The 27,887-nt window shown below is 34.9% G+C and overlaps 4 protein-coding genes, 1 long non-coding RNA gene and 3 other non-coding genes across 15 annotated transcripts; 3 read left to right on the top strand and 5 right to left on the bottom strand.

Moving 5' to 3' along the window:
* Positions 1 to 581: 581 nt before the first annotated feature.
* Positions 582 to 5,246, top strand: LOC129321441 (tobamovirus multiplication protein 2A-like). Of its 4 annotated transcripts, XM_054967202.1 has the most exons (8): positions 582 to 910; positions 1,457 to 1,774; positions 2,563 to 2,662; positions 2,826 to 2,906; positions 3,010 to 3,114; positions 3,908 to 4,117; positions 4,204 to 4,282; positions 4,707 to 5,246. In XM_054967202.1, the coding sequence occupies exons 2-8, from the start codon at positions 1,536 to 1,538 to the stop codon at positions 4,715 to 4,717; spliced, it is 825 nt and encodes a 274-aa protein (XP_054823177.1). In that variant the 5' UTR covers positions 582 to 910; positions 1,457 to 1,535; the 3' UTR covers positions 4,718 to 5,246. The 4 variants fall into 4 exon arrangements, with proteins under 4 accessions (XP_054823177.1, XP_054823175.1, XP_054823174.1 ...); XM_054967200.1 differs by lacking the exon at positions 4,204 to 4,282 and having other exon boundaries at positions 626 to 906; XM_054967199.1 differs by lacking the exon at positions 4,204 to 4,282 and having other exon boundaries at positions 626 to 910.
* Positions 5,247 to 12,069: 6,823 nt separating this feature from the next.
* On the top strand, positions 12,070 to 18,144 carry LOC129322673 (type I inositol polyphosphate 5-phosphatase 2-like). 4 transcript variants are annotated; one of them, XM_054969004.1, is made up of 11 exons: positions 12,070 to 12,195; positions 12,703 to 12,888; positions 12,963 to 13,068; positions 13,174 to 13,290; positions 13,804 to 13,891; positions 13,987 to 14,091; positions 14,972 to 15,776; positions 16,217 to 16,401; positions 16,822 to 16,930; positions 17,400 to 17,548; positions 17,635 to 18,144. In XM_054969004.1, exons 2-11 carry the CDS (start codon positions 12,859 to 12,861, stop codon positions 17,846 to 17,848), a joined length of 1,908 nt encoding a protein of 635 aa, XP_054824979.1. In that variant the 5' UTR covers positions 12,070 to 12,195; positions 12,703 to 12,858; the 3' UTR covers positions 17,849 to 18,144. The 4 variants fall into 4 exon arrangements, with proteins under 4 accessions (XP_054824979.1, XP_054824977.1, XP_054824976.1 ...); XM_054969002.1 differs by having other exon boundaries at positions 12,173 to 12,307; XM_054969001.1 differs by lacking the exon at positions 12,070 to 12,195 and having other exon boundaries at positions 12,432 to 12,888.
* LOC129322676 (uncharacterized) lies at positions 14,971 to 17,406 on the bottom strand. The gene is made up of 2 exons (XR_008596278.1): positions 15,240 to 17,406; positions 14,971 to 15,155 (listed from the first exon to the last, which is right to left on the bottom strand). It is a non-coding gene; the product is annotated as an uncharacterized LOC129322676 (long non-coding RNA).
* A 603-nt stretch (positions 18,145 to 18,747) lies between the features above and the next one.
* Positions 18,748 to 26,024, bottom strand: LOC129322674 (ribose-phosphate pyrophosphokinase 1-like). Its single transcript, XM_054969006.1, is given in 9 exon segments — positions 18,748 to 22,491; positions 22,688 to 22,769; positions 23,166 to 23,235; positions 23,450 to 23,617; positions 23,696 to 23,715; positions 23,718 to 23,838; positions 24,114 to 24,362; positions 24,933 to 25,106; positions 25,579 to 26,024. Coding segments are annotated over 9 exon segments (1,215 nt in total). The 5' UTR covers positions 25,729 to 26,024; the 3' UTR covers positions 18,748 to 22,310.
* LOC129322675 (peroxidase 20) lies at positions 18,925 to 20,427 on the top strand. Of its 2 annotated transcripts, XM_054969008.1 has the most exons (5): positions 18,925 to 19,205; positions 19,313 to 19,504; positions 19,623 to 19,788; positions 19,902 to 20,059; positions 20,168 to 20,427. In XM_054969008.1, the coding sequence occupies exons 1-5, from the start codon at positions 18,993 to 18,995 to the stop codon at positions 20,327 to 20,329; spliced, it is 891 nt and encodes a 296-aa protein (XP_054824983.1). In that variant the 5' UTR covers positions 18,925 to 18,992; the 3' UTR covers positions 20,330 to 20,427. The 2 variants fall into 2 exon arrangements, with proteins under 2 accessions (XP_054824983.1, XP_054824982.1); XM_054969007.1 differs by having other exon boundaries at positions 19,902 to 20,427.
* On the bottom strand, positions 20,825 to 20,917 carry LOC129284699 (small nucleolar RNA Z101). Its single transcript, XR_008586941.1, has one exon. It is a non-coding gene; the product is annotated as a small nucleolar RNA Z101 (small nucleolar RNA).
* On the bottom strand, positions 21,044 to 21,128 carry LOC129284704 (small nucleolar RNA snoR14). The gene has a single exon (XR_008586945.1). It is a non-coding gene; the product is annotated as a small nucleolar RNA snoR14 (small nucleolar RNA).
* On the bottom strand, positions 21,245 to 21,335 carry LOC129284703 (small nucleolar RNA U61). Its single transcript, XR_008586944.1, has one exon. It is a non-coding gene; the product is annotated as a small nucleolar RNA U61 (small nucleolar RNA).
* Positions 26,025 to 27,887: the final 1,863 nt, after the last annotated feature.

Below are 27,887 nucleotides of genomic sequence, written 5' to 3'. Positions count from 1 at the left end.
ATATATAATCACAAATTATTAACAAATCTGATAAATCAGTCATAATGTAAAATATAATAAATATTTCACTGTTTATTTGGTTTGGTCTTATAATATACAAAAACTCCTAAAAAAATCATAACTTGATGTAAATTTTCTTGTAAGGTTTTTATTTATCTTTTTAAAAAAGACCCTTGTAACACTTTATCATGAGTAAATGACTAATTTTGCAAGAATGAAAGAAATGTTAAAAATTGGTTATTTTAGGTTTGCTTAATTGATTTTGTGGTGAAACGAAAATAATTAAAATAACCAGGATAATCGACCTCTGGAGAATGCTGCTGTTTGCTCATTTAATGCAACATCAAAGGTAAAGCATTTTTCTTATCATAAGTTTAATTTTCTCCTCTGCTGAACAAAATAGTACTATGTATTTAGGCTATTAAATTAAATTTAATGACTTAAATTTCACAATATCTAAAAGTATGCAGATAAAAAAATTAAAGTTAGAGATAATGAAAATTAAAAAAGGTGGAGAAAAACTCGCGCCAGCTTCAAACGATGTGCCGTTGTGGAGCAACGCCTTCTGTTCCGCCCTTCTCGAGCGCAGGCTCCGTGCCCGTTGTTTATCCAATTTACCCCAATATGAAGTGTTAGCGTGGTGAGAGAGAAGGGCATTGTGGTCATTCAGTTGGCAGCGTTGGCCACGTAACTCTGCAATTTTCGGTTTGTACATCGCACATCGCACATCGCACATCGCAAAAGATGTTTAAACCAGGCCGGAGGTGGGCCTCGTACTTTCCCTTTTTATTAGTTTTTCCCCCACTTCTTATTTTCCACTCACCGCTTCTCTTCTTTCTCTGCGATTCCATCTCAACGGGAAAGAGGCTTGCAAATACGTATCTTTAGAATTTCTCAATTCTCTCTGTAAGTAAGTTCCTTTTGCTTTGTATCAAGTTCCAACTTTGCGTTCTCTTTTTCTTTTGACTCTCTTTCTGCCAGGATGTGTTATTATCTTGATTTCCCAGTAAAGTTTATATCGTTCTCTTTTCCCCGTGGAATGAATCGGCAAAACTTCTTCCGCAATTTTCTGAGCTAGAGTTGGCTGGAAATTCGGGGCATTGTGAGAAACCATATACATACATGCACACATAAAAAGGGTCCGAAGAGAATGTGTTTCGCAGAATTATAGCTTGTAGTGCTTTGTCCTCTAACAAAAAGATTTAAGACAATATGATAAGGGAGGGCGACTTGCTATGTTAAATTGACCTCACTTTGTCTCAGATTAGGAAAGTTTGAACTTCTTCTCTTTAGGAATCCCTGGGGTTGAATTAATACGTAAGACGTCCAATGAAGTTGTTCTTTTTTGTCCTTTTGAGAGGGTAAAAGGTTTGGCATTTCTCCTAAGTTGGTCTTATCGTTTCAATGATGGTTTCCATATATTCCCTGTGCATAATGAAAGTGTGGGTTTCTACAGAAGGCATTGATAAACTATCCAACGCCGGCCACCTGATTGTCTTCTGTCCGAGGGATTGAAGTACAATTAGAGGTAAACGATGGCATGTAAGGGTTTCTGGGAGTGCCTTTTGAGACTTCTGAACTTCTTGATGACGCTTGTTGGTCTGGCAATTGTGGGCTATGGAATCTATTTGTTAGTTGAATATGAAAGAGCTAAGGACAACACTCTGACTGTTGCTCCTATCAGTGATGATCGTGCTCTGATTCAACTTGGTCGACCCATGTTAATGTCGGTGTCTTTATCAAATAGTATATTTGATAACTTGCCCAAGGCTTGGTATGTATGTTGCTCTTTTCTCTCCGATATAATGAGGAATGGATATTTTTACTTCTTCCAAATTATAGGGAAGATGGCAAATCTTTCCTTATGATCCTATTTTACTGTTTTAGTTTGCAATAAGATACGTAGGTAGCATGATTTTTGTTCAATATGAGTATGTAATCATGCAACACTTAGTGTTTTATCTTTTAAGAAGTAAATCATGGTTGGTACTTAGAAACTACTCCCGTTTAGCTTTGCTGGAATTACTTGCAAAATATAACTTGGATAGTCATAGGAGCAAACCTCTCTTATTTCCTCATGGGTTTATGGTTTATGTGTTAGGGATTTCTTTCCATATCTTATGCTTGGAAAGACAAATCTTAAATTTACGCTTTCCAGCATGTTAGGCGTGATATGAGTTTGATTTAACCAATTTACCTCTAACATAATTGTTTTAAATACTAAATCCATTAGTGCAGGAGACCAGAAATATATCAATAGGAGATCCTCTAGTATTTTGTCCTCATTTTTCATTAAAGCAATTTGATGGACATGCATGGACCCTTTTTGTTTTTAGTTCATGAATGTTCTTTTACTTTTTGTGTCATAAAGTATCCTTTTTTCTTCATAATTTCTATCTGCAACTCTTTAATGCCCTCCTCTCAATCAAAATCTTGTTACACAGCATATTCATGATTCATGTCTGTTACTTTACAAATTACATTGTAAAATGAAATTGACTAAGCTCAAACCATGTTATCGTAGTCCTGTCTAACACTTGTTGCATGTTTCATGTTTGCCAGGTTTATTTACTTGTTCATTGGCATTGGAGCAATTCTCTTTGTCATTTCTTGTTTTGGTTGTATTGGAGCTGTGACAAGGAATGTCTGCTGCCTGAGCTTTGTATCCTTATAGAATGTCTTATGTCATAGTAAAAAACATATGCTAGGTTCTTAAAATTTAACTCTAATGTGTGGAACATGATTTGAAAACCTCTGTTTTCTCTTGCTTCTTCACCCATGCCAACAAAGTATATTAACCACACAGTTTCCTTAAGCCAACCAAGTATTCAGCTTTGGTAGCACTGTTGATTTTGGCTGAACTGGGATGTGCTGCCTTTATATTCTTTGACAAAAGCTGGAAAGAAGTAAGTTATCAATGGTAGTTTATGATCTGAAATTCAAATGGCATTTCCATTTTTTTAAGATTCAAGATGACATATTTGTTATCTTACAGTTATAAACTTTCAGGAAATTCCTGCAGACATAACTGGAGATTTTGATATGATATATAAATTTCTGAAAGAAAACTGGAATGTTGCAAAATGGGTTGCACTTGGAATTTTAACCTTTGAGGTAAGCAAGAAGCGATGCAGTTGACACCTAGGGGAAAGCAATATTATTCTTATGCAGACAAGCATGTCTACTTTTGCATAGTCCTAGTTTATGATGCCACCAAATAATTAATTTTTTGTTGGAAGTTATGAAGTATTATCTTCACTCTTAGGATTGGGTTGATCAGAGCAAGAATATCTGAACTTCTGATCAGGAAAATGCAATGCTCTTGATTGTGCTTGATAAATTAGAAGGCGATGAAGTTGTATTGATACTTACCTTCATCCTTCCTATAAATACCTTGCAACCATTCGTCAATAACAAAAGAATATTGGGTTTTCAGGGATTTAAACCTAAACTGTATGCTCAAGACTAGCAACTAAGTTCTAATATTTAGGTCGCTAGGCACTAACATTCTTACCAAGAAAATGCTGTTTTGATTTGAGACCATTTGACTTTAGGGAAGAAAACAAGCCAGGACGAGGGGAGATAAAATAGAGAGCAAAGTCACATACATAGACAAAATAGACAAATATCATTCAGTATCAGCCAACCATGAAATTCGATGTTTTTAGAGTGGTAAATTCCTGTGACATGCCTTGTGTCATATGTTGGTCTAGTGCTGCACCTCTGCTCTCTTGCTAACCAACCACCTGAAAAAGAGAATAGGGGCTGCGGCAAAAATTTATTTTCATGCACATCAGTGTTAACAAATACTTGTGATTTTTTTTTTTTGTTTGAAGTTGTTAGTTGGTGCTTGGTGGAATTCTGCTTTTTTTTTTTGTTTATCTAAGGATTGTGCTTGGAATTGCAGGCCCTTCTTTTCTTGTTAGCTATTATTGTTAGGGCTGTAAATAGGCCTGCAGAGTATGACAGTGATGATGAGTTCATTGCTTCTAGGCCTCAGATCCGGCAGCCATTGCTCAACAGACCAGCAGATCTAGCAACAGGTGTACCAATTGCAGGGACGCTTGACCAACGTTCAAGCAGAAATGATGCTTGGAGCGCACGGATGAGGGAGAAGGTTCTGTCTTTTTCTCTGCTGTTCATTTTATGTTATTTCTGTAATGGGATTCTGACATCTGCTTGTCTCCATGGTTGCTCTTATAGAATTTCCATTCAAGGAGAGTTGATAAGATCTTTGCAGACGTTAGAATTTTATTTTACATGTCTGTCCAATTAATTTTCCGTGAGTTGCCCTTTTTTTTAATTATTTTTTTTAATCATGGATTCATTCTGCATTATAATTTGGGGCAAGTTTTCTAATTTATGACATTTCTGCATTTGCCAAATATAGCATTCTGTTTGGTAAACTTTTTAAGTGATATGAATTATTGCAATCTAGATTACTTCGTGAATGGCGAAAACTGAATTATGTCCAGTGTTTCTACAATGCCACTTTTTTTAACTCAATTATTCAACTCTTTTCGTTCAACCTTGTGAATTGGTGAGCCATTGCTACCCTAGTCCTCCTGTCCTGGACCCCTTTGATTATTGCATTGTGAATGACTTGATGGATACACATCATTATATTGTTCACTGTTCAGTGATGATAGCATTGTTTGTCATTTGTATTGTGAATAATTCTGATGCTGGCACCATTCTCTATCCAGTATGGACTTGATACTTCGGAATTTACATATAACCCATCAGAGCCACAGAGATCGCAGCAAGTAAACTCACAGCCAACTGAAGAAAGGAGCCGCTGCACTATCATGTGATCACACATTCGTGCATTGCAGTTCAAAGCAAAGAGGATTGACTTTGGAGGATTGTTTTTGTGGACCCATGGGGTTGATTCCAGAATTTCATCAGAAAAGTCATTTTCTGTTTTGTTGAGTTCGTGTACAACTAACATTTTTCTGTCCCCGACGAACTTTTGCTTTCCAATTGGTGTGTAATATTGTGTTAATATGAAAACTGTGTTGTTGCTTTTGTTCATGGATCGGAAGAATAATGAGGTCGTTATCATGATAATGATGATGTCATTTTGCTGGGAGCCAATGCTTTACATTTGTTCTCTCTCCAACGGGTCTTTGTAAACTATTGCTGGATGTATATGCTAGCAATTCAGTCATGCTTGATTTCTGCCATAAATGTTTCCTTAAGTAACAAGATTTGGAATTTCAGAATAATTTTACTATTTTACGAGATTTTGCTGTATTTAAATTACTTGTATGGGACTTAATAGTGATTTTTCCGTTAATTAAACGAGTCCGATAACTTTGCATCAACTTGTTATTGAATATGCCTTGTTTGTTTCGCTTAAGGGTGGAAAACGCATCATTTCCATTAATTAAACCTATAAGATTGGACCTGATTCAGTTTGAATTAATTGGTATTAAAAAAATAGAAGGTCCCAGTGTCCCACTGAAATTTGACAGTGGGTAAGCCACCACTAGAGCTTCTTGCATTGAGATGATGTCCACAGCGGAATTCTATCAGTTGACAGTGCTCCTTGATTGCCAAATTGATTCTTGCTTGCCATCTATACAAAATATTTTATTCAACAATCTCTTAAAAAATTGTATTCTCTACATGTTAATAGCGTCAGGTGTGCTACCGTTGAAACCGCGTGTCGTGGGCAAATAAATCTCAAAATTGTGAATTAATTAATTGAAGAAAAATCATTTTCAATTTCCACACAAACAATATAAACACAAGAAAGTCTCGTAAAATTATAAAATTACTTTAAAGTTTCATATTTTTTATTGAAGTTTTAAGTACTGTTAAAGAATAGTTAAATATTATTGCTTAATTATCAACTGAATAACTCTACATTGACAATCATCCAGCAACATATATAGCAAATTGATAATTTCGATAAGTTAAATGAGATTTCATAGTAGTTTTATGATTTTATGGGATCCTTTTGTATTTAGATTTCTTATGTAGGACTTAAGAGTGATTTTCCCATTAGTTAAACGAGTTTGATTGGCTTTGCATCAACTTGGCATTCAACATGCTCTTTTTTTTTTTTTTTGGGTTCTGCTTAAGGATGGAAAAGACCTCTTTCAAATAACAATAGATATTATTTCCAAAGGCATCCCCATCCCGTGTCACACTAATTTTATCTTGGAAAACCATGTACGTATAGCAAGCATCCCGACCATATTAATATTTCAATATTGGAAAATGACAAGTAAGGATCTTATACGCCTCATCAATATTTTTTAAAGATTTTAGTACCGAAACATTAGAGAAGGAGATCCTAATTGACATTCATTTTCTTACGAGTTCTTATTTGTCATTCTCCCGATTTATTTATTTCCTTTGCTACAAATGGTCCTATATATCTATATATTGTTCCTTTCAATAAGCTATTTAATTAACTAACAACAGATGGGTTAAACACTCGGAGCCCAGAGCTAACCCAAACAATAATAAGTATTAGTTTGAGTGATAATAATAGAGGTTAGTGGCTCCTGATAAAAGTAACAGCAACGAGTGCAAGGAAGCGAAAATAATAACAATGATAATAATAGATATATAAAAAAAGATGATAGTGAGTGGCGTGGCGGCAAAATTTGAAGCATATATACTATATAGTAAGTTGGATTGGTGGTGGTTAAGGTGGCTGGAATCTATGGTTGAATCTTTGGCTTCTCTTATTGATTCAATTATTTATATAATGCATACATGTCATAAAGTCGTTGGCAACAAAATGTTAATGAAATGATCTGAGGAGCCAGCCAATGATAAGACACGAACGCAGATAGAATGCAAATCGATCCACCAATGAGATCTTTCCAAGAAAATTTATTGTGCATCTACTCATTTCCTCTTTCGGTTTGTTTAATTCGACTCTCCCTTGTATGATACGTGTGTGTCTATATTTTATACGCAAATAATGCTCAAGATGTTCCTTTATTTCTTAAAATAATGGCGACTTGTGTGTAGCTGCCTATGAGTAGCTCTTCTGTTAGCGTATAGTATCTTTTTTGGCATGCTGTTCTATTTGGATTCACTCAGAACCAGTGTCACTGTCGGATACCTGTCCTGAATATTATTGTGTTTTTGAAGGATGCTAGATCCAAAACCTGAAACAAGTGGAAAATTTTAAAGACGAGGGGATCGGATCGGATAATGTACAGATCGATAGGTCACGTTGTATGAATTCTCCACTATCATGTCCAATTGTCCACACGTGTACAGTGTTTTGGATTTGGAAAATTTCTGCAAATGGATGTTTTTGGATATCAATACATTATTATTTGAAAGCACAAGTGTGTGTGCATGTCCTTCTCTAGCTATGTGCTGCACCCTATTTATATATATATATATATATATATAGACCTTTTATTGAAAGCTTACTGGAGTTCAGAATTATTGAACTCGTTAGGTTTTTTATTTTTTATTTTTTTTAACCATGTGATATCTAATATAGTGATCATTAAGTGTAGTTGATTGTGGGAAGCAATAAAAGTATACGCATTGTATTTGCCGCATTATATTACCACATCTTTTACTATTTTAAGATGGATAATGACTAAACATTATTGGGAGAGTTTTCAAAGTACGATTCTGCATTATTGTAGTTCGCAAGGGAACTTTTTTGTTGGTGACACCTACTTTTTTTCGTTTGATACATTTGGATCCAGCTATACGTACTATTGCTTCTGTAGTTGATTTATAGCTGTTTTGGTGATTCATCCCAACTTTGGAAGGGAGATATTCATTCTTGATTCTTCTAACTTAGTCATTATGATTGATTATGATAATATAGACGTAGTAACAAAGTGAAATAATATAATGTCATTACTTACTTCGGAGCCCCGTCATGTTGTAATCAAAGTACCTTCTATTTAATTTCTTGTTACCAGAATGGAACTAGCTGTAATGTTGTATTTTCATTGCTTTATCACTACGTAAGGATATTTTTGACTATTAACTTTCTATGCATTTACTGTGAACCACACATTTTGGATGAAGGTACAAGAGGGGACCGCGTGAGATGATAGGATTGAAGTTTGGAACGTTTTGTCTAAGTCATCAGTGGATCAAGCAACTAGCTAGCAGTGCCAGCAAACCCATTCTCATCTATCTGCTACAATCTTTTCAACTTTCTGGCCAGTTTGAATCATTATTTTAAGGGAGAATTTCAATTAAATATCTTTATAGAGACTTAATTTCATGTGAATTTAAAAAAAAATCAATTTAGTTCAAAGAAAAAAGTTAAAAAAATTTATCAGTAAAGAGATCAAAATACTCTTCACTTGTTATACAGAATCATTGGTTATTAATTTTTTTACTACATTTATTAATTTATCAATATTACTTGTAAATTACATCTATTTTCTAGACAATCAATAACATTAATTGTTAATTTACTAACTTTATTTATTAATTTACTAATTTCAATTGTTAATTATAAGATCTATCAATAATTTACATGTGATGTTTTGTAAATTATAAGACTTATTAGTGATTTACAATTGATATTACTAAATTAACAAGTAAAATTTATAATTTAATAATTAATATTGCTGCTCATAATTGAAAAGATGATGTTAAGTCTCATATAATTATTGATATGTCAACTTATATAATTTGTAACTCATATTCGTAAATTAAAAAGTGGAGAAAGCTAATTAACAATTAGTGATTCTATGCAACAAGTGAAGGGTATTTTGGTTTTTTCATCGGTAAAATTCTTAACTTTTTTTTTTGAACTAAATTGAAAATTCAAAACTTTTTTGAACCCATATGAAATTAAGTCTCTGTAAAAGTATTTAATTGAAATTTGATAATTAATTTGATCACAGTTTGATTATATCTTAGCTGGCTTAATGATCAACCTACAGTACCCTCACATATGCCAATTCTTTATTGCCTCTGTGCTACCTTTACAAAATAGGTCTACTTTCTCCATAAATCAACCTTAAAATTTTTTTTATGTAAGTCTTATTTCCATTTTATGTACCTCTCTTTTTCTTTCGATGGAATCTTGCTGTACGTTGCAAGAGGGGATCCTTGAGTCATTATTGCTGCTGCTGCTGCTTTTCTTTGTTTTATCAGTATAGAAGTCTCTTCAATGCATTTTGTAAAACGCATAGCCTGAGGATGAATCTTAGAGATCAACAGACTTCTACGAAGCTATGTTATTTACTTTACGTATATGGAGCAAATCCTTTCGACTCTCACGGTTTCTAGAAATTGTTTCTGCAAGTGGATGCTCAAAAGCCCTAATCCGACACTCTGTGTTCACGCACATGGACTTCACGATGGCTCTTATTAAATGTTTTCGAATACAAAATATCCATTAAAGAGTCGGTCGCTTAATAAGTGGTCGACCTAGAAATTGCTCAGAATGTCCCTATTTTTTTTTTTTTTTATGCCATCACTTTCTCTAGACTCTGATTACTCAGTTGACAACGCGTGAGAGTTGTGTTATACATTTTTTTATTCATTAATTCCCCGTCAATTCCTGTTTAAGCATAGGAGATAAAATAATTATTTGATGGCAATCAATGGGAGGGTTTAATTTTGACTTTTAACATGCATGCATGCATGCTTGTATATTCAAACAACAACCCCATCAGATCACTGTTGAAGATTCCTAAGAAAATTCAAATGCAAAATATTGCTGCTCTCTGTAAAGTCAAAATTCCCATACCAAAACGTTAGAATGCTCAAGTGACATAGATTTTTGTGGACGATTTGAGTTCAGAAGTCATATCTTGAGGCTAAGTAATAAATTTATTTGAACCACACATGTGCGATAACAAATTAAGTATTATTATAATGATGAAATATTGCTCCAACGCGCGCGCGTCCAAACATGGTCCATATACTCCATATCTATATATATATATATATATTTCTTGATCATTTTGTAGACATTAAAACAATTAATCTTGGTACAGGAAGAATATTAATTACAATAACAAAATCTAACTTTTGGTTAAACCTCACATCTACTGAGCATTAGATGTAAAAATATGGGCCAATATGGATTGAGAGAAATATGAGTTTGTTTGAATTTAACCTATTTTTATATAGGTTAAAAAAATCTAACCCTTCAGGGTTAGCATGTTAAATGAATTAACCCATCAACTTATTTATTTATTTTTAAATTTATTTTTTATAAATTTAAAAAATATATTTAAATAATGAGTTTTAATTTGATATTTTTTTATTATTAATTTTAAATATATCAAAATATTAATTTATAATATTTGTATAAAATATATAAATTGATCCAGTTAAGTAAGTTATATCTAACATGATTTATATCCACAAAATTCTCCCATTTTTTCTTGTTCTTTTTTGTTTTAAAATAATATAAATTAAACAAGTCAATTCTAACCCATATAATTTATAAGTTATGTGGTCTGAAAAAGAAAAAATTCATTTTCATTTGGATCTCTTTTTAATCCAACTTGATTTTTATAATTGATTATTTGGGCTAACCCATGTAATCCGAGGCTGATGACTTGATGAGAATATATTATATATGTTGGAGAGCAATGGAGGAGGATTAATGCACGTGAAGCTGCCTTTATTCTTATCAACTTTCCTTAAATCCATCCTCAAAATTTGTAAGTACGATGAGAAAGGCATATTCATAAGCCTCTTGATAGATCAAGAATGATGTTCTAATTCTGCATCATACAATCTCCAACAAGTTCTATCTAACTGATTTAATCATATTAATAGCCTCTCATCAACCGATCGAGTCAATCATGCTTAGATTTGAAGGCTGAAACAGAAAGTTTGAAATGTTGAATTATCTCGTAAATTTTACAATAAAATTATAAATATGACTCGGCATCGGATCCATTCCCTAGATTTTAACGCGCGCGCAGCTCACTGGTTGCAAAGTGGTACAGCGGCCGTACCCATTTCCAGATGGGCACACGCGAGAAGATTAACGAGGAAGAAAGTTCCTTTCTTTCTTTTTCGTTGTCGATCCCGCTTTTGCTTGGCTGTTCCTCTGAAAGTTGTCGATATTCTTTATTCGTTTTCAGGTTATCGTTGTCGGCCATAATATTCGTTTCAATTCAAATCGATGAGCCAGGACATTCCTATTCTTGAAAACACAATTACCGACCTGCTTCAATTAAATTAGGATATTCTATTCTCGTTTAGACTTGAATAATTCACGATCCAGAACTTGTTACCTTCACATATAGTGCGCTGGGTGGGTCCACATCTGTGGTCCCCCTCCTCTTCCAGTTTGTGGATCACTATTTCTTCGGATCATGTCATCACTCATTTCCGTGCATGAAACTATGTATTGTGTTATCTAAAAACAAATCAGTATTTGCAACCACAAAGCAATCAGAGCAATCAGTGTTCACCGCGTTAATTTTCATTGGCTGGCTCTACGACAGTTCTTGGTGTGTGTGTAGACTATATATATCGGGATTGCATTTGGTGCTCATAGTTTGTGATGAGCACCGCGTGCTTATCAAGTCACAGAAGAACTTGACTTTCTATTTTAGCTTTATTTGATCCCTACTATTTTTAAATTAATTTTTTAAATATTTTTAATATTATATTTATTAAAATAAAAAATATAAAAAATTTTAATATTAAATTTGAACTATTTAGAGTACATTTAAATAATTAATTTATAAATTTATAAATTTTTTAATATTAAATGAGGTCATTTAAATTATACCTGAATTGTACAGAGTTTCTCTGTATAATTAAATTATAAAATTATATTTTTTAATATTAAATTGAACTGTTGGATTAAATTTTTATTGACCAGAGGTAATAAACAGATATATTAAAATTTTAAATTTTTTTTATTTTTTTATATTAATAAATATAATATCAAAAATATTTAAAAAAATAATTTAAATAAACTGCAAAGATTAAATAAGGGTGAAATGGGTGGGCTAATATCTCCCCTAGCCTGATGAGCACCGAACATATATATCTTGCTGTAATTCACTGCCTCTATGCCCATTTGAGCCAAGCATCCGGTTTTTTTTTTTTTTTTTTTTTTTAGCGTCAACTGTCAACCCCTTTTGTTTATTATGGTCCTCTCTAACATATTCCCATTTGTTGTTGTGGGGTCACTGGCAAATCTTGCACATTAATGAATAGTTTGGTCCTTTGTGGTTGCTTTTCTTGGTCAGTCTTCATCAGGTTTGGTGTCTGCTGATGTATTAGCTTCTCATCTTTTGCAGCATTTGTGGTTCTAATTGTTGGGTCTGTTAATCAGCATCTTCTTGAGATACTGTACCTTCTATTATTTTAGGTACCCCGTTTGTGTTTTATTTATGTTTTAGGTGCGGGAGTTTTATTTAATCGAATTCTTAGTGATTTTTAATGTGTCATTTAGAAATTTATCTGCATCTTGTCTTTTCCTCCCCTGATAGAAAACACACATTTTTGACAAATTGCTGCGTTTGAGTGTTCTAGCGAAAACGACATTCACTGTCGCTGGCCTTCCATTTTAGTTCTTTCAAAAATTGTTTTAATAAAATCATTGTTGTTATGCGTGAGAACCAATAGCATTCAATTTCGTCTGCGAGTTGGGGTCATGGATGTCTGACTGATATGATCACATACTTTCTGTCAGGGTCCTGAGAGGGATCTTGGTTCTATTGGGCGTTCAAATTAATAATCCCAGCTTTGTTTTGTTATAATCAGGGAAGAGAAAACCTCTTATTTAAATGTTAACTGCCAAATGGTTCCTACCAAATGTCTGTGACTGCTTCCATATTTAAGAGCTTCTGCTTTGATCCTCTGCCTCAATGCATGAGTGATTTGGGGTTCTGTCTGTTGTAACCTTTTGACTTTGTAGACATGAAAGCAAGGAAAGGAAAACGCTCGGAGGTGTGCCTTTAGCATGCTTTGAAATTTGGCTTTGACAACTGTTTGTGAACTTTCTAACTTAAATTTTATTTCAGGCCTTTTGGCCTTCCCTCGTGATGAAGAAATGGTTAAATATAAAGCCGAAGGTGTACGATTTCAGTGAAGATGAAGTGGAAACTGAAACCGAGAGTGAGGACGACGGTAAGCTATCGGTTTTGTAATCCCTCTCTCTGTCCGTAAAGTTTGATCCTTCTTTTCGCCCCGTTTTTCATCTTCTTCCCCTTTCGTTCTTTATTGCTCTCGCAGCTTACTCTGCCAAAGGACCAAGAGTGCGCATGCGTGAAGACAATTCGCATAGAATGCAAAAGATCCAATCAGAATTCTCATGTCAAACATCAGGCAATACTTCATTTCCTCCCGACGGTCCGTTCCTTTTCTGAAGAGAAACAAGAAACCTATTTTCGGAAAGAAAAAAAAAAAAAAAAGCCTTCTGCCTTGCATTGCTTACTCGGTTTATGATCATTTCTAATGGTTGCTTCTTATAATTTCAATAATATATAAAGATAGCGGCTTGCCTGCCTTGCATAATTTCAATACGATGTTCTCACCCTCGGGTAGACAATGAAGAATTGTGTTCTTAACTGGCTTCAAACTTCGCCCGAGTCACGCCTACCTTTCAGATGATATAGCGGAGTTGAAATTTATAAGAAATTTTAGGAATTATTTGATAAGGGTGACTGGAGTTTCTTGGCATAAATATAAAGCATTCTTCAATATATTCCACTGACAAATTGGTGTGTTTGCCAGATAAATATTTAAGTCAACCAGCTTGATTAATTTTGTTGTGAACTTAAAATAATTTGATGTTTGTAAGTTCTGACACCTCATGAGTTCGGTGTCTTGCCAACTTCTGTTATTTGATTTTTTGTTATTCAGATATGCCTTCTAAGGGTTACAAGACAAGACACAGAAGAGGAAAATCAGAAACTCTGCGTGTTCAGTATATTGATACGAAGGAGATAAGGTTTGCTGGTGTAATCTGATTACTCTGATGTGGCAAACTAGAGATGTCAATTTAAAACTATTAAAGTAATGCATCTTCAAACTGTTATGTTACAGGGTAACCGTTGGAACTTGGAATGTTGCTGGAAGAGTTCCCAGTGAAGATCTTGAGATCGATGATTGGCTTTGTACCGATGATCCTGCAGATATGTACATTATTGGGTGAGTAATTTCACAAATTGGTTGAGTATTTAATTTTTCCTATTTCACAACAGTTTTGTTTCCCAGAATCAAATTTATCTTGTGTATGACAGCAAGACAAGCCACCCTCTCACAGATTATTATTCTCCTTGGCCGTTTATATGATTTTTCCCTGAATAATCAAAAGTTCATACTTTTTTCTGGAAATTAAAGAAAGCTTTTGTGATCTTATTAGTAAAGAGCTATCATCTTTTACCTATATGCCTATATTGAATGTGATCGTAGTACCCTGGATGCTTAATTTACATTATCATGGTTCATATGAACTTATCTGGTCTTTCAAGACCAAAAGCCATATACTTTTAAGACTGTTCCAGTATTCGTTTGGTATCATTTCTCTTTCCACCTGGATCCTTCTGTAGCTGGAGAGAATCCTCTACCTTATGTATCTAAGTACTCATGAATTAATTACTTGTATGGCTTTCAAGTGTCCTGCTTGTACCATCAACGTCTTAATTTGTTCTTTCATTTCCCCTGATACTTTTGTGTAGTTGCTTTATGTTATATATTTTCAGATGTCCAGCCATGTAAAGAAGAAATTCGACATTTTTTGTGGATTTTGTCTCGCCAATGGCTTTTGGTTTTGAGAAAAAACTCAATCAGAATTACCTATCTGAACAGAGTTGATCCAGTCCAGACTCTCCACACATTTGTATCTTTCTGCAGAATTGCAGCATACGACATGAGTTCTGGTCTATTAGAGTTGAATTGTTTTAGTGCATGGACATAAGACATGGGTTTTAAGATTCTACTAATACACTACTTGGCTGAGTTGACTGTATAATTGGTCTTTCTTAGAAAATCTATATTATTGGCTTCCATACTTGCTCTTTTTTCACAGTTTCCAAGAAGTAGTCCCTTTGAATGCTGGCAATGTACTGGGAGCAGAGGATAATACACCTATCCCAAAGTGGGAGGCAATCATTCGAAGAACTCTGAACAAATCTTCTCAAACTGAATGCAAAATCAAAAGCTACAGTGCCCCTCCTTCTCCAGTATTGAGGACTTCCTCAGCAGCTGATGTTCTAGCAGACAATATAGATGCTAATCCATTAGATATGATGGGTGAGAAGTTTGTAGAAACCCTAAAAAATAATGAGTTGGAATACCAGGAAGTGAAGAAGGCCATTGATATAGGAAAGAATTTACACTTGAGAAGAATATATGGCATTGATCTTCAGACTAGCCTTGACTGGCCTGAACGCCCATTAGATGCATTCCCTCAAGCTGTCGATTCCAATTCAAAATTGCGGAGAGTACTAAGCAGCTCAGCTAGAATTGGCTTTAATTGGACGGAAAATGCTTTAAGATATGGCGAAGGGATGAAGCGTTCTCACCACAGTCATGGGAACCTAGGCTTGATCTGGAAAGAGGAGAAAGTGATGCCAAGAGAAGTAATTGATTCCCACTCTGATGTATCTGACATATCTGACGAGGAAGATGATACTCTCTTTGAGTTACCAAAGAACCAAGAGGATGATGGATTGGGCACTGTGAAATCACGTCCGAGATATGTTCGAATCGTCAGCAAGCAGATGGTAGGGATATATGTATCAGTTTGGGTGCAAAGGAAGTTGAGAAGGCGCATTAATAATTTGAAAGTTTCTCCCGTTGGAGTTGGTCTAATGGGCTACATGGGAAACAAGGTAATGCATGTTTAACGTTTAATATGGCATTGATCTGGCTTAGAGATATGACATTGAATGCTTGTCAAGATTTGGAAATCTTTGCCTGCAAGTTTGTCATAAAATTTTGTGTGATCACAAGAGTAGTGTGTGGCACTTGCATTGACAAGGTCTATATTAGGTATGTTGTGAATATGATCATCAGTGCATGTATTTATGACTCAGCATTGTATCCTGCTGTGGAGGTACTTGCTTCCTACATGGTACTATGTCACTTATATTGTTGCTTTACTGTGACACAAGTTCTCTCCATATCTTGATGTGTTCTTAAAGTGTCTCAGGTAAACTAGGAGCATCATAGCATGGAAAGCATGAGATATCTTACCATCTGTGTCCACTTACTGAAAACACTTGCTTATACTGATCTGAGTGAATGTAACAACAAATCATCGCTGATGCAGGGGTCTGTTTCAGTAAGTATGTCTCTCTTTCAAACACGTCTGTGCTTTGTCTGTTCCCATCTGACTTCTGGTCAAAAGGACGGAGCTGAACATAGGCGAAACTCTGATGTCAATGAAATTCTACGACGCACCTGCTTCTCATCTGTCTTTGATACTGATCAACCACGAACAATCCCATCTCATGAGTAAGAATTATTTTATGATGAAAATTATCATTTAATTCAGAACTTGATCAGAACATTAACTGTCACGTTATTCTCAGATCAAGATCTTATATTGTTAAAAGCAAAATTTGTTTGAAAATTGTGAAACTTCAAGTTTGTATGTGTCAATAAATTTAAATTGTTTAGTATTAAAAATAAATCATGGCCAGTGTGAAATAGCTAAAGTTAAATCGACAGGAGAAAGGACATGCAGGGAAAATGTCCTACTTGATTCTAAGAAGACAAGAAAATAGAGGGCCAACTACTTAATGGCTTGATGAATTAATAAAATTTAAAGAAAAGGACTTGCTATGCCTAAGTACTCTGATGGCTTTATGTTCAGAATGAACTCTTTTTTTTCATTCCAAATGTCATTCACTGATGGTGGCTTTCTGATGACAGTCAGATTTTCTGGTTTGGGGATTTGAATTATCGAATCAGTATGTTGGACAGTGATGCAAGGAAACTGGTGGCTCTGAAGAAGTGGGATGAACTGATGAATAATGATCAGGCGAGAGTCTAGAAACCCAATTTTGTGAAATATTCGAAAGCTCACCTGATTAAGCTCTGACTATTCCTTATTCTGATCTCTTATATTTTATCATTTACCCACAGTTTGCTTTGAAACATTGCTGCTTAATAAATCTGACTAAGCCTAAAGTTGTGGAAGGGATTGGAAATTTTTGAACCTTACATACGTTTTTGAACATTTTCATATGATACCGTTCGTTATTTGGAACTTGTATAGTCTGGATAAGAATTCAAGTAGTAGTTCTCTGGCTCTCTGACAGCACGGGGAATATATTGAAAGGTTTAGTTTATAAAGCACTCCACAAAGATCATTTGATTATGATAGTGACTCTTGGTTGACCAAAGTGACTAAACTAGCCAGTGGTCTCTGTTGTTTTCTTCCATCCTATTATTCTACACGCTTACAGGTTAAGCTGGACAAAGTTCTAATTCCTATGCCTTATCTGCAGCTAAGCAAAGAACTGCGTCTTGGGCATGTATTTGATGGATGGAAAGAGGGGTTGATAAACTTCCCTCCAACTTACAAGTACGAAATTAACTCTGACAGATATGTTGGTGAGAACCCAAAAGAAGGAGAAAAGAGGAGATCTCCTGCATGGTAAGTTCAAGAATGGATTGAAATCCTGTGAATATACTATTGGCAAAGCAACATGCAGTGAGTGATTCTGGATGAACGCTATGCAGGTGCGATCGAATATTGTGGCTAGGAAGAGGAATAAAGCAACTTTCATATGATCGTGCAGACATAAGGATATCAGATCATCGACCAGTTCGTTCAATATTCTCTCTAGAAGTTGAAATATTTGACCATCGCAAGCTTCAAAGAGCTCTAAATGTCAACAGTGCAGCAGTACATCCTGAAGTCTTCCTTCATGAAGAAGGGGAATTGATGCATTAAAGAAGCATCGTTTTTGGGAGTTTCTGCATACTTTGGATATCAAGCATTTTGAGAGGTTGATAAACAGAGAAGTCATTGAGATAGTTATAACAAACAAATGTACAGGGTATACATAGGATGACATGAACTTTCTTTTCTTTGTTTCGTTGTTCCTTGGTAGACAACGATTATGTTTTTGATCTAATCAGTTGTGTATCCCATTAATTCCTGTTTTGCCCTTTGACCATGAACTTCAGAGTGTAGTCTGCCTTCTGTAAATTAGACACTTTTTAAATAAACTAACACTTTCACTTCAACTTCATTATGTTTTGCTTGTGGGTTTTTTCGTCGTCCTCTGACCTTTCCCTACCCAGTACCCACATAGACGTGTCCCTTCTAAATTCTAGGCCTCTTGTGCATCCACATGTTATGATGTTATAGATTTTAACTTTTCCTTAGTATAGAATGATATCATACGTTTTTAAAAAAATTATCAAAATTTAAAATCAACAAGAAAAAGCCACAATCAACCCTATTGACATTGGAGTTAACACAGATTATAATAATCTATTGATCAAAGGATAAAAATAGAATTTTCATTTCACAAATAAAAAACTAGATTTTCCAACTTTAAAAACCTTATTCTGTTTTGAAATTAACATATCAAAGTTTTCATAGATCATAAATAAAATTCTATATATTTTTCTATGGATTAGATTCATAGAAGGAATTCAATCAATCTTAAGAGAGCATGAAATCATGATGATTTTACCGAAGGGGTGAGGTAGAATTCGCCAGGAGATTCGAGAGGTGAGGCGGCCACTAGCCACTTAACTTCCCAAGGATAAAATCGTCGTGATTTTATATATATATATATATATATATATATTTTTACCGAAGCTAATAAGAAAAGAAAGAAATGATCAGAGCCTGACAGAAGGAAACATTTGGGTCAAGTTGGTTGTATCAACCCTTTATCGTACAACAGCTCATAAATTCTCCTCACGAGTTTGGTTGGAAAACATGAGACCGACACTACCAAACGGTACAAAAAAAACATTCTCAGTAGTTATCAATGCTTACTTGGCATACGCACGTTGAGTACAAAATCCTGTGATGTTCTCCTTCTCTGTAATCTGGGTCCGAGAACTCATTGTTCCCTTCAATGGAGCTTATGAGACTCTTAATAATGGTGCTTTCTATTTTTTACAGCGCAAAAACTTCGAACGGTGATGGTTTTCTTGTTTACGACTACTACAAGGAGACGTGCCCCTTGGCTGAGGATATCGTGAGACACAACGTGGAGGTTGCAGCCTACAAAGATCCCCGCTTGGCAGCCTCGCTTCTTCGCTTACATTTCCACGATTGCTTCGTCATGGTAACTATATCCTCCAGACAGGGCCTACCCATTTCCAAGTTCTATTTGTGTCTACCATTACTGTCTCCCTGAGAATTCTGTAATTATTATGTATTGTTGGAAACCAGGGGTGTGATGCATCGGTACTTCTGGACAGCGTGGAGGGCATGACGAGTGAAAAACAGGCAGGACCGAATCTGAATTCACTACGAGGATTTGAGGTCATAGACAAGATTAAGTATTTGCTGGAAGAGGAATGTCCTCTTACGGTTTCTTGTGCTGATATCCTTGCCATGGTTGCTCGTGATGCTGTTGTCTCGGTACGATTCCCTGCTTTTTAGAATTTCGTGTTACATTTTTCATGATCATATTGGCCAGTACAGTAGCATGACTTGAGTGGAATGAAAAATCATTTAATCACTGTCGCTTGTTGAGAAGAGAGGAGGGCCAACATGGGAAGTGCTGCTGGGAAGAAAGGATTCTCTCAAGTCAAGCTTCAATGGAGCTAACCAGTTCATCCCTGCTCCCAATTCTTCCCTGGAATCTCTCATAGACAGTTTCAAAGCAAAGGGTCTGGACATGGAAGACTTGGTAGCTTTATCAGGTATATATCCATATTCGTCTAATCTGACTGAAACAAAATTTCATTGCACCAGAGAAGATATGCAAAATTTGATGCAGCCCATAATCATACATAAAATTGCTTGACAATAATAGGCAGCCACACCATAGGAAGGGCAAGATGTGCAAGCTTCCGACAGAGGATTTACGAGGCAAAACCTGAATATCATCATGGCTCTGACCGTTACAGACGGTACACAACCTTCAGAAGGATTCTACGGTCCATATGTCCTGTTACGGGAAGGGATCACAAGGTTGCTCCACTGGATTTTGAAACCCCAACCAAGTTTGATAATCATTACTACATAAACATCCTCGAAGGAAACGGATTGTTGGGTTCTGATAATGTTTTGATCACCCAGGACCATGAGGGAGTCATCAAAGAGCAAGTGTGGGCTTATGCTTCAAACCAGAAGCTTTTCTTTGCTTCATTTGCCAAGTCTATGATCAAGATGGGAAATATCAACGTCCTCACGGGGAATGAAGGTGAAATCAGGAGGAATTGTAGGTTTGTCAACACTTAGGGATTCCTGCTAATGAGCAAGGATTATCAACTTCCAAATACCATGATCAGATCTAATTTTTATGATTAATGTCAGATGTTATAGTTATTTTGCAAGTATAGGCCAAGGAATTCTGGTATCATCCAACAAAATCATTGATTATAATAAATATTAAATGTTCGCCACAATATTATTAACCTACATGCTCACATACATGCATTAATTTGGATAACTGACAGTTTCGATGATCATTTTCCATTCTGATTGGAGTTTTTATGATCATTTTACATTCTGATTTGGAGTTATTCTTTTTCAGCTGAGTTTTTTTCACCGACAACTCCCATGGAAATCAATAGAATAGATCATGACAAAGCAATGCTAAATCTTTAGTCCTGCAGTCACAAGAACTTTCAAAAACTCTAAATTCCCTCAAACATATATAAGCAGGGCCATAGAGAAGCAAATCAAATTCATCTTCTAAGTAAGCTGAAGAAAAAGAAAATTCATGGTAAAGAACGTGGGCATCAGGTCTCCAAGGTGATAAAGCATCAATGAAAATTTCAGACGCAAATTACCCATTTAAAAGGATAGATTCATCACACGCCCATGGAGAAATTGAAAATAATAGAAGGTGTTAAATTTAATCATCAACGTTCAAATCTAACGCACAATTAAAACGACCATCTAAAACTAAAAGCAGTAAAATTGGGGGGATTGAAGAAGGGGACACAGGATGCAATCAGAACCTGTCGGGATTAATATTCACATCACACTAACATCAGTGGATTGACAGACTTTTGAATTTCTATCTTCCTCTTGCAACCAAGCCCCAAGAGCTTTGAAATTATCGGCGCCAATATAACCATTAGATCAGGGAGAGAAAATATAGATTGATTGAAAAAAAAAAAAAACAATCGCGACTGTGAGAAAAGGCTTGAGCTCAGAACTTCTTAGAGGATATTTGCGCCATCAGCGACGAGCTCGTAAGAGACCCGCCTCCGGCACTGTTTCATCTTCATCACAGACTCAAAAAGAGATAAAACATAAAAACAATAAAAGAGAAGAACGACATGGAGTCGGCTAGTGAGTAGCTGTGCGAGTTCTGGTTCAGTGGAGAGTTGCGGCATTTTATAGATATAAATTAGGGTTTTATACCATGCATCAGGCCGAAAAGAAAATTGGTTCTAAGCCGGCTCCAAGAGCCTAGGGTTTAGGCCCATTGTTTTTTATTCATGGACGCATCCCATATTCATTGATTGAAGGGGGAAAAAATTGATAGGGACGACCAAAAAGAACAACTCGATACTGTGTTCAACGCGACGTAGGAACTAATCCGATAATTGAAGGGTTTCTGTTGACCCTAAATAGAAGGCATAATTCACTTTGTTTTCTTAATTATAATTTTCTCAAGTTTTTTATAAATAACTAGACTAGAGAATAGAGATAATTTATACCTTTTTCGAACTTTTGACTGAGATTAAGTGTAGAGATAGTTTATGGTTTTGGTCGATTTCTGCATCAAAAATTACACTAATTTTTATTTGTTAAACATTTCTTGAATTTGCATCAGTGATATCTTATTCGCAATGTTGGAGGTGATCCAAATCACATTTTGTTTTCCCATTTTTTTCGTTTTTCTTTTTCTCCTATGTGGTTCTGGCCACATCCACAAACTCTAGGTACCTATTTGATCGTCTTTTTCCTCATTTTTTTTTAATATAAAAAAAATGAGTATCTTGTTTGGTTATACGACTGGTTAAGGCTAATTTCCGAGAATCAGTTCGTTTGCCTTGATTAGTTGCTTGAGCTAGGTACCAAATTACATGTAGATTCTAATTTTTAACCTTTCAGCAATCAATATCATAACTGGAAGAGATGAAGCAGAAGAACAAATGGGGGACAACTAGGAGTGAAGTAAAAAAAGTTGGAAATTAAATAAGCAACGACACGGGTTGTGTTGATTAAATAAAATCATCTATGACGGAGCAGTGATCCCAAGCAGTCACTGAAAAATGCTACTGACAGAACTATCATCATGAATACGCCAAATAGTTTCACCCAACAGGTTTGCTACTGAAAGAATAGTTAACTGGGGGAAGTTATTCTTTTCTGCAATTGGAAGCGTGTTTGTAACAATCACCTCCTGAAATACGCCGCTCGACAACCTCTCGATCGCAGGAGGGCTGTGATTGAATTAAGCACAAAAAAACAAAAACTATATGAATACTGCTGATTCAGAACCCAACCTAATGCTTTCACTAGAGCTATGATCATAAATCAGGTGAAATTGTTCAACTGAAAAATGAATGATGTTTCTTCAAGTTTATGCAGTAGCAGAACAGTACACAAATATTTATAGCTTGCAAAGGACAACGATACCTGAAAACAGCATGAGTGCAGCATGCATATACTTCCCTGGCGCCCTCTTCTTGTAACAGCTCCGCACCTTTAGCAATGGTCCCTGATGTCCATCACATAACTTGCACGTCAAATTGGCAATAAATGCAAAGAGGAAGCGTCATAAATGCCTCTCAAGAAGGACAGCCAAGACACAACCTTCAACAACACTATAAGCTTAATGTATGGGATAAAATAAGCATAAAAATACTTTCCTCAATTAACATGAGTTAAGGAGCAAAAATGCGCTGAAAGTTTTTTCAAAGAAGCACTGGGTACCTTTACTTTTTAGAAGGAGCGATGTTTGCCCCTTAATGCTTAATATATTTTTAGAAAACTTCCAAGGTTGTTCTCTAATATTTTTGCCCCTTAACCCTTAATATATTCTAATAATATTCTTATTTATCAAGTGCTTGTTCTCTAATGTTAACTCATCAATGCACTATCTCAGATTCATCACCTGCAGTGTCAATCATGTCGTCCACCATAACTGCAACTTTTCCTTTTACATCACCAATCAGATTCATCACCTGCACATCAAAGCATGAGAAAAACAATATTATCGATCGATGGTATCAATAACATCAAAGAGGGGGATGTAATTATTCTCTAACATAGCACAACCAACACATGTATGCCTATATATCTAACTCATAAGCTTTAGTTATGTCTTTAGAAATTGTCAAAAAAACTAAGCCAACATGTTAGTCAGAAGCAGAACTTACGGATTTTTCAGATTATTACCTCAGCTAAGTTGTGTCCATGACGCCTTTTGTCAACAATTGCCAAGGGTGCATCAGATAATTTTTTAGCAAAAGCACGAGCTCTTGCAACACCACCAACATCAGGTGAAACCACCACCAAGTCATTAGAACTTATCATCTTGCTGGCCAGATAATCAAGAATCACGGGCTAGTTGATACCAAAACAAAAGTATTAGTAAATTTGTAATTGTGAAGAGAAGAACTGCAATCATTCAAATTCACTTACTTGGCATTGTACGTGATCCACGGAATATCAAAGTAGCCCATGGACTGCCCGGAGTGAAGGTCACAGGCAAGAACACGATCTGCCCCAGCTTTTGTAATGAGGTTAGCAACAAGTTTGGCTGCAATGGATTCTCGACCTTGAGTCTAAAAAGTAAGAAGAAAAATTAACAAATTCCCTGTCACAGCTTATAAGACAATTAGCACCATCATCAAGCAACTAATGCAATGTCTACTTCACAGACCAGCCTGATTTATTACTAAAAACATAGCAACGTCTCAATGAGATGTAAAGACAACAAATCTTTTCTCCATTGGAATAAAATTAGGAAAAGGAAAGAAATTGACTAGCTACTTGCCTACTTCACAGACCAGCTAGATTAATTTCCAAAAATTACATCAGTCATATCCAAAATACTTGCCTTTCTATCAGCTCTCGCATATCCAAAGTATGGAATCACAGCAGTAATATTTTTAGCAGATGCCCTACGACAAGCATCAATCATTATCTTCAGCTCCATTAGATTCTCATTTGCAGGAGGGCATGTTGGCTGTATAAGATACACATCGCATCCTCTAACACTCTCTTGTAATTGAACGTAGATTTCTCCATCAGCAAATCGCTTAATATAAATCTTCCCGAGTTCCAATCCCATGTCCCAAGCAATTTCCTGAGTTCAAGTAGAACAGAGTTAGCAACAACAAAACTCCGGAGTAACACCTAGCAAATTCACTGCAAAATTGGTTTGTAATAAATATATTTTACTGTTACCCATGCCAAAAGCAAAAGTTCGACAGTTACCCAGATTCATAAACGTAGAAGTCTTAAGAGTACATTACATTGTTGAGACTACGCGATACCTCCAACAATGGTACTCCGAATCTTCCTTTTCAGAAAAATAAGCAACTCAACACATGTTATCATTTGACAAACCCTTTAAGTTAGAATGAACCTAAGCAAAATTTCAGTTACTAATGACTATTAATAACTACTAAAATGCTTACTTCGTAGTACACCATTTTTTTTCTAAAATAAATTCTATAACATGATTAACTCAATGAATAAGCTGCTCTACCGACGAGTAGAGTAACAATAAAAAGAAATAAGAGTACCATGACAATAGCAGATATTTGTAGAGAGGGAAAGGACGGCTTTTCTATTCTGTACTTAAGAGTTACAGTAAAGATCGAACCATGCACGACTTCTTAATGGGGGTAAACATAGATATTAGTAAAAGCACCTTAGAAAGTTCAGGATTGGCTGTGCCGGAGAATAATTTCAACCTGTTGCTGTTTCCATTGACAGTTTTCTCCATTCTTGCTGATTCCAAGAACTTGGGCAGCGTCCGATTGTTCAGAACAGGGATGATTGCCTTCCCATTTAAAGGATTGGATGGCTCGGACAGGTCACATCTCTACACGGAAAAAAATAAAAAAACAAAAATCAACAATCATCACACCAAGTCCACTTCATATTGGCCTTCGGACCCATCATGATTCAAGACAAAAATCAATTAAAAGTACAAACGGGAGGAAAAAAAAAAAAAATATATATATATATATATACTGATACTTGTTTTGTCCAGGATATTAATGTTGATGCGATATTATATCAGTTCGATTAACAAGAAAAAGAGAATTGCGAGGGTCATTGCAGAGAGAGTTAATGTGACAATTTCCAATAAACATTGAATTCCACTCGGTACTTGAATTTTTCAAATTTTTACCAGAATTAAACAAAGCCAACATATTTCCCGTTTCCATTAAACTCCAATCATTCTCCCACACACCAACACCGAAATTAAAATAATAAAAAATTACAATGCCCGTAATCCCAACAAGCGTGAAAAGAACGCAATAAATAATGCAGACGTCAATTGAATTTACCACACAGTATGGAGCGCAGATTCGAGAGCGAGACTCGTTAAAGTCCAAATTTTGGAGACTGGTGGCGTTGAACAGAGAAGCAGAAGAAGAAAACGCCAGAGACGAAGACGAGGAGGAAGGAGGAGAAGGCAGAAAGAGTGAAGAAGCCATGGGATTCGCGGGAGCAATGACTAGACGGCGAAGACGCTAGGGCAAGTGCTGGCCCTTGGGAGCGAGAGAGAAGAGTATGGAGAGAGCAGAACAGAGGAAGGTTTGTTGGTTCTGTGTGATGATGACGAAGTGTGGCGGGTCTATGTGGTTCCACGAGATTCGGACTCTCACGTGTCGTCAAGAAGGAAAAGGGAAAGCCGCTACGGCGCCGTTCTGGTGGGCCGTGGGGATCAGTCAGGCATCTTCCTTTTGAGGCGAAAAATTGGGTCCAAGAAAGAAGCGAGAAAAAGGAAGGCGCTTGACAGCGAATCCGAGTTCCTGTTATTCTTCAGTGCATACGCTTGTGCACCAGAATATATTCATTCACGCCCCAATACTATTCAATGATTCAATCTTTCATATTCATCTCCTCTTTCCTTTTTCAATATTCGGTTCATATACCTATAGTTTTCAAATTACAAATTTAACATTTTTATATTTTTAATTTATAAAATTATATTAATTTACTCATAAATTCAGGTTAGATACAAATTTAATTAAACTCGTGAATTTAACTCTGAATTTATTATTTATATTTTTAATATATTTAAATTAAATTACAATCATATTTTTATGGCTATTTGTTAATAAATGTAAACTCTTATGAGTTTATGATTCAAGTTTAAGATATAAGTTTACATTCCTATTGTGAATTTATTTAAACTCGCAAGTTTAACAACCTTACATATACCACATGAGAATGAAAGTTGCCAAATAATAGTTAGGATTTAGAAACCTCTACTCTTCTTTTTTTTTTCTTTTTTAATGTGTTATATCCTGAAAATTCTTACATGGGTTTGAATATCAAATTATTTATGTTCTATATAATAAAATTACATCAATATAATTAAATAAAATCTTGTGCATCATTAGTTCATGAATCAATATAAAGATGATTGACATAAATTATGAACCAACATACATTATAACTTTTAAGTAAAATATTATTTTAAAAGCGTCACTTCATCATATATAAATATCACTCACCATCACTCATTTTATATATTAATCAATGTCCATCTATTAAAATTCAATGTCTTTGTCTCTTGAACACATCATAGATAAAATTAAGTTATCATTTTATAAAAATTATCAGTATTTTAACTCAAGTTTTGGTTGTACAAACCATACTTAAAGGTTTTCTCTGTATCTTAAAAAAAAATTTGCACCCCAAAAATTAGAATAGGTAAAGGCATATCAAGCCTAAGAGAACGGGTTGTCCATGCCTTGAAAACATTTATTTTTTTAATAAAATGCTTGTTTAATTTTTTTTTCCATCATTAATGATAAAATTAATTTATATTTAATATCATTTTAATGTTATATTTTTAATGCATGGAGCGTGGATTGTGTGTGATGCAGGAATTTCATATATATTCATGATATCGTGATACATGAAACATGAATATAAATCAATTACTTTCTTTATTGAAGAGCCAAAATTTAAATGGAAAAAATAATTACTGCAATTTTTCTTCATACTCTAATATAATAATATTAAGTAAATATATTTTTTACCTGAATATTAAGTAAATATTCAATTCTGCATGATTCGTTAAAATACATCTGCAAATCTGTGTTCCTCTCCAAAGGGATGTCTCGTGTATTTATATAAGACCTAAAGTACATTTTTTTAATGCTTCTTTTTAGAAGTGCTGAGCAATTTATACTAATAAATGAGACAATTTTCTTCTAAATAATTTTTCATAAGAGCTAAAATCTTCCTCCGTTAATGATCCGTTAACCCTACCATTTTTTGCTAACATGACAAGTCTTTTGACGTTAATTTATCTCTTAACTTACTTTTTTAGAAAGGTTAGACATCTTAAAGTTTCTTTCTTTCAAGAGATGTTGGACATCTTATACTATTAAGTGGAGTATTTTTTTCTTAAACTATTTTTTAGAAGAACAAAAATCTCACTTCATTTATAAATCACTAATAGAAAGAATTTTTACTCCTCTAAAAAATAATTTAAAAAATATATTATTTATTAATATAGGATGTACAACTCTTTTCAAAGGAAAAAGTACCTTACCTTTTATATAATGGAGACGCGTTGTATATCTTGCTAGATTCTTTTTTATCTTTTATATTCATGACATTAATATTGATGATAAAT

Source organism: Prosopis cineraria, unplaced genomic scaffold (assembly GCF_029017545.1).
Source record: "Prosopis cineraria cultivar Desert tree isolate PC_DT_omini unplaced genomic scaffold, ASM2901754v1 PC10, whole genome shotgun sequence".
Classification (NCBI taxonomy): domain Eukaryota; kingdom Viridiplantae; phylum Streptophyta; class Magnoliopsida; order Fabales; family Fabaceae; genus Prosopis; species Prosopis cineraria.
Note: the sequence above shows the minus strand (reverse complement) of the source record. Positions and strands in the feature narration are given on the sequence as shown.

Coding starts and splice junctions, on each gene's coding strand:
- LOC129322675 (XM_054969007.1), top strand. CDS start 18,993: ATGGAGCTTATGAGACTCTTAATAATGGTGCTTTCTATTTTTTACAGC. Junction 19,206..19,312: donor TCCACGATTGCTTCGTCATG/GTAACTATATCC, acceptor GTTGGAAACCAG/GGGTGTGATGCATCGGTACT. Junction 19,505..19,622: donor CTCGTGATGCTGTTGTCTCG/GTACGATTCCCT, acceptor CTTGTTGAGAAG/AGAGGAGGGCCAACATGGGA.
- LOC129321441 (XM_054967200.1), top strand. CDS start 1,536: ATGGCATGTAAGGGTTTCTGGGAGTGCCTTTTGAGACTTCTGAACTTC. Junction 3,115..3,907: donor TTGGAATTTTAACCTTTGAG/GTAAGCAAGAAG, acceptor TTGGAATTGCAG/GCCCTTCTTTTCTTGTTAGC. Junction 4,118..4,706: donor GCGCACGGATGAGGGAGAAG/GTTCTGTCTTTT, acceptor TTCTCTATCCAG/TATGGACTTGATACTTCGGA.
- LOC129322673 (XM_054969004.1), top strand. CDS start 12,859: ATGAAAGCAAGGAAAGGAAAACGCTCGGAG. Junction 15,777..16,216: donor TGGGCTACATGGGAAACAAG/GTAATGCATGTT, acceptor TCGCTGATGCAG/GGGTCTGTTTCAGTAAGTAT. Junction 16,402..16,821: donor CGAACAATCCCATCTCATGA/GTAAGAATTATT, acceptor TTCTGATGACAG/TCAGATTTTCTGGTTTGGGG.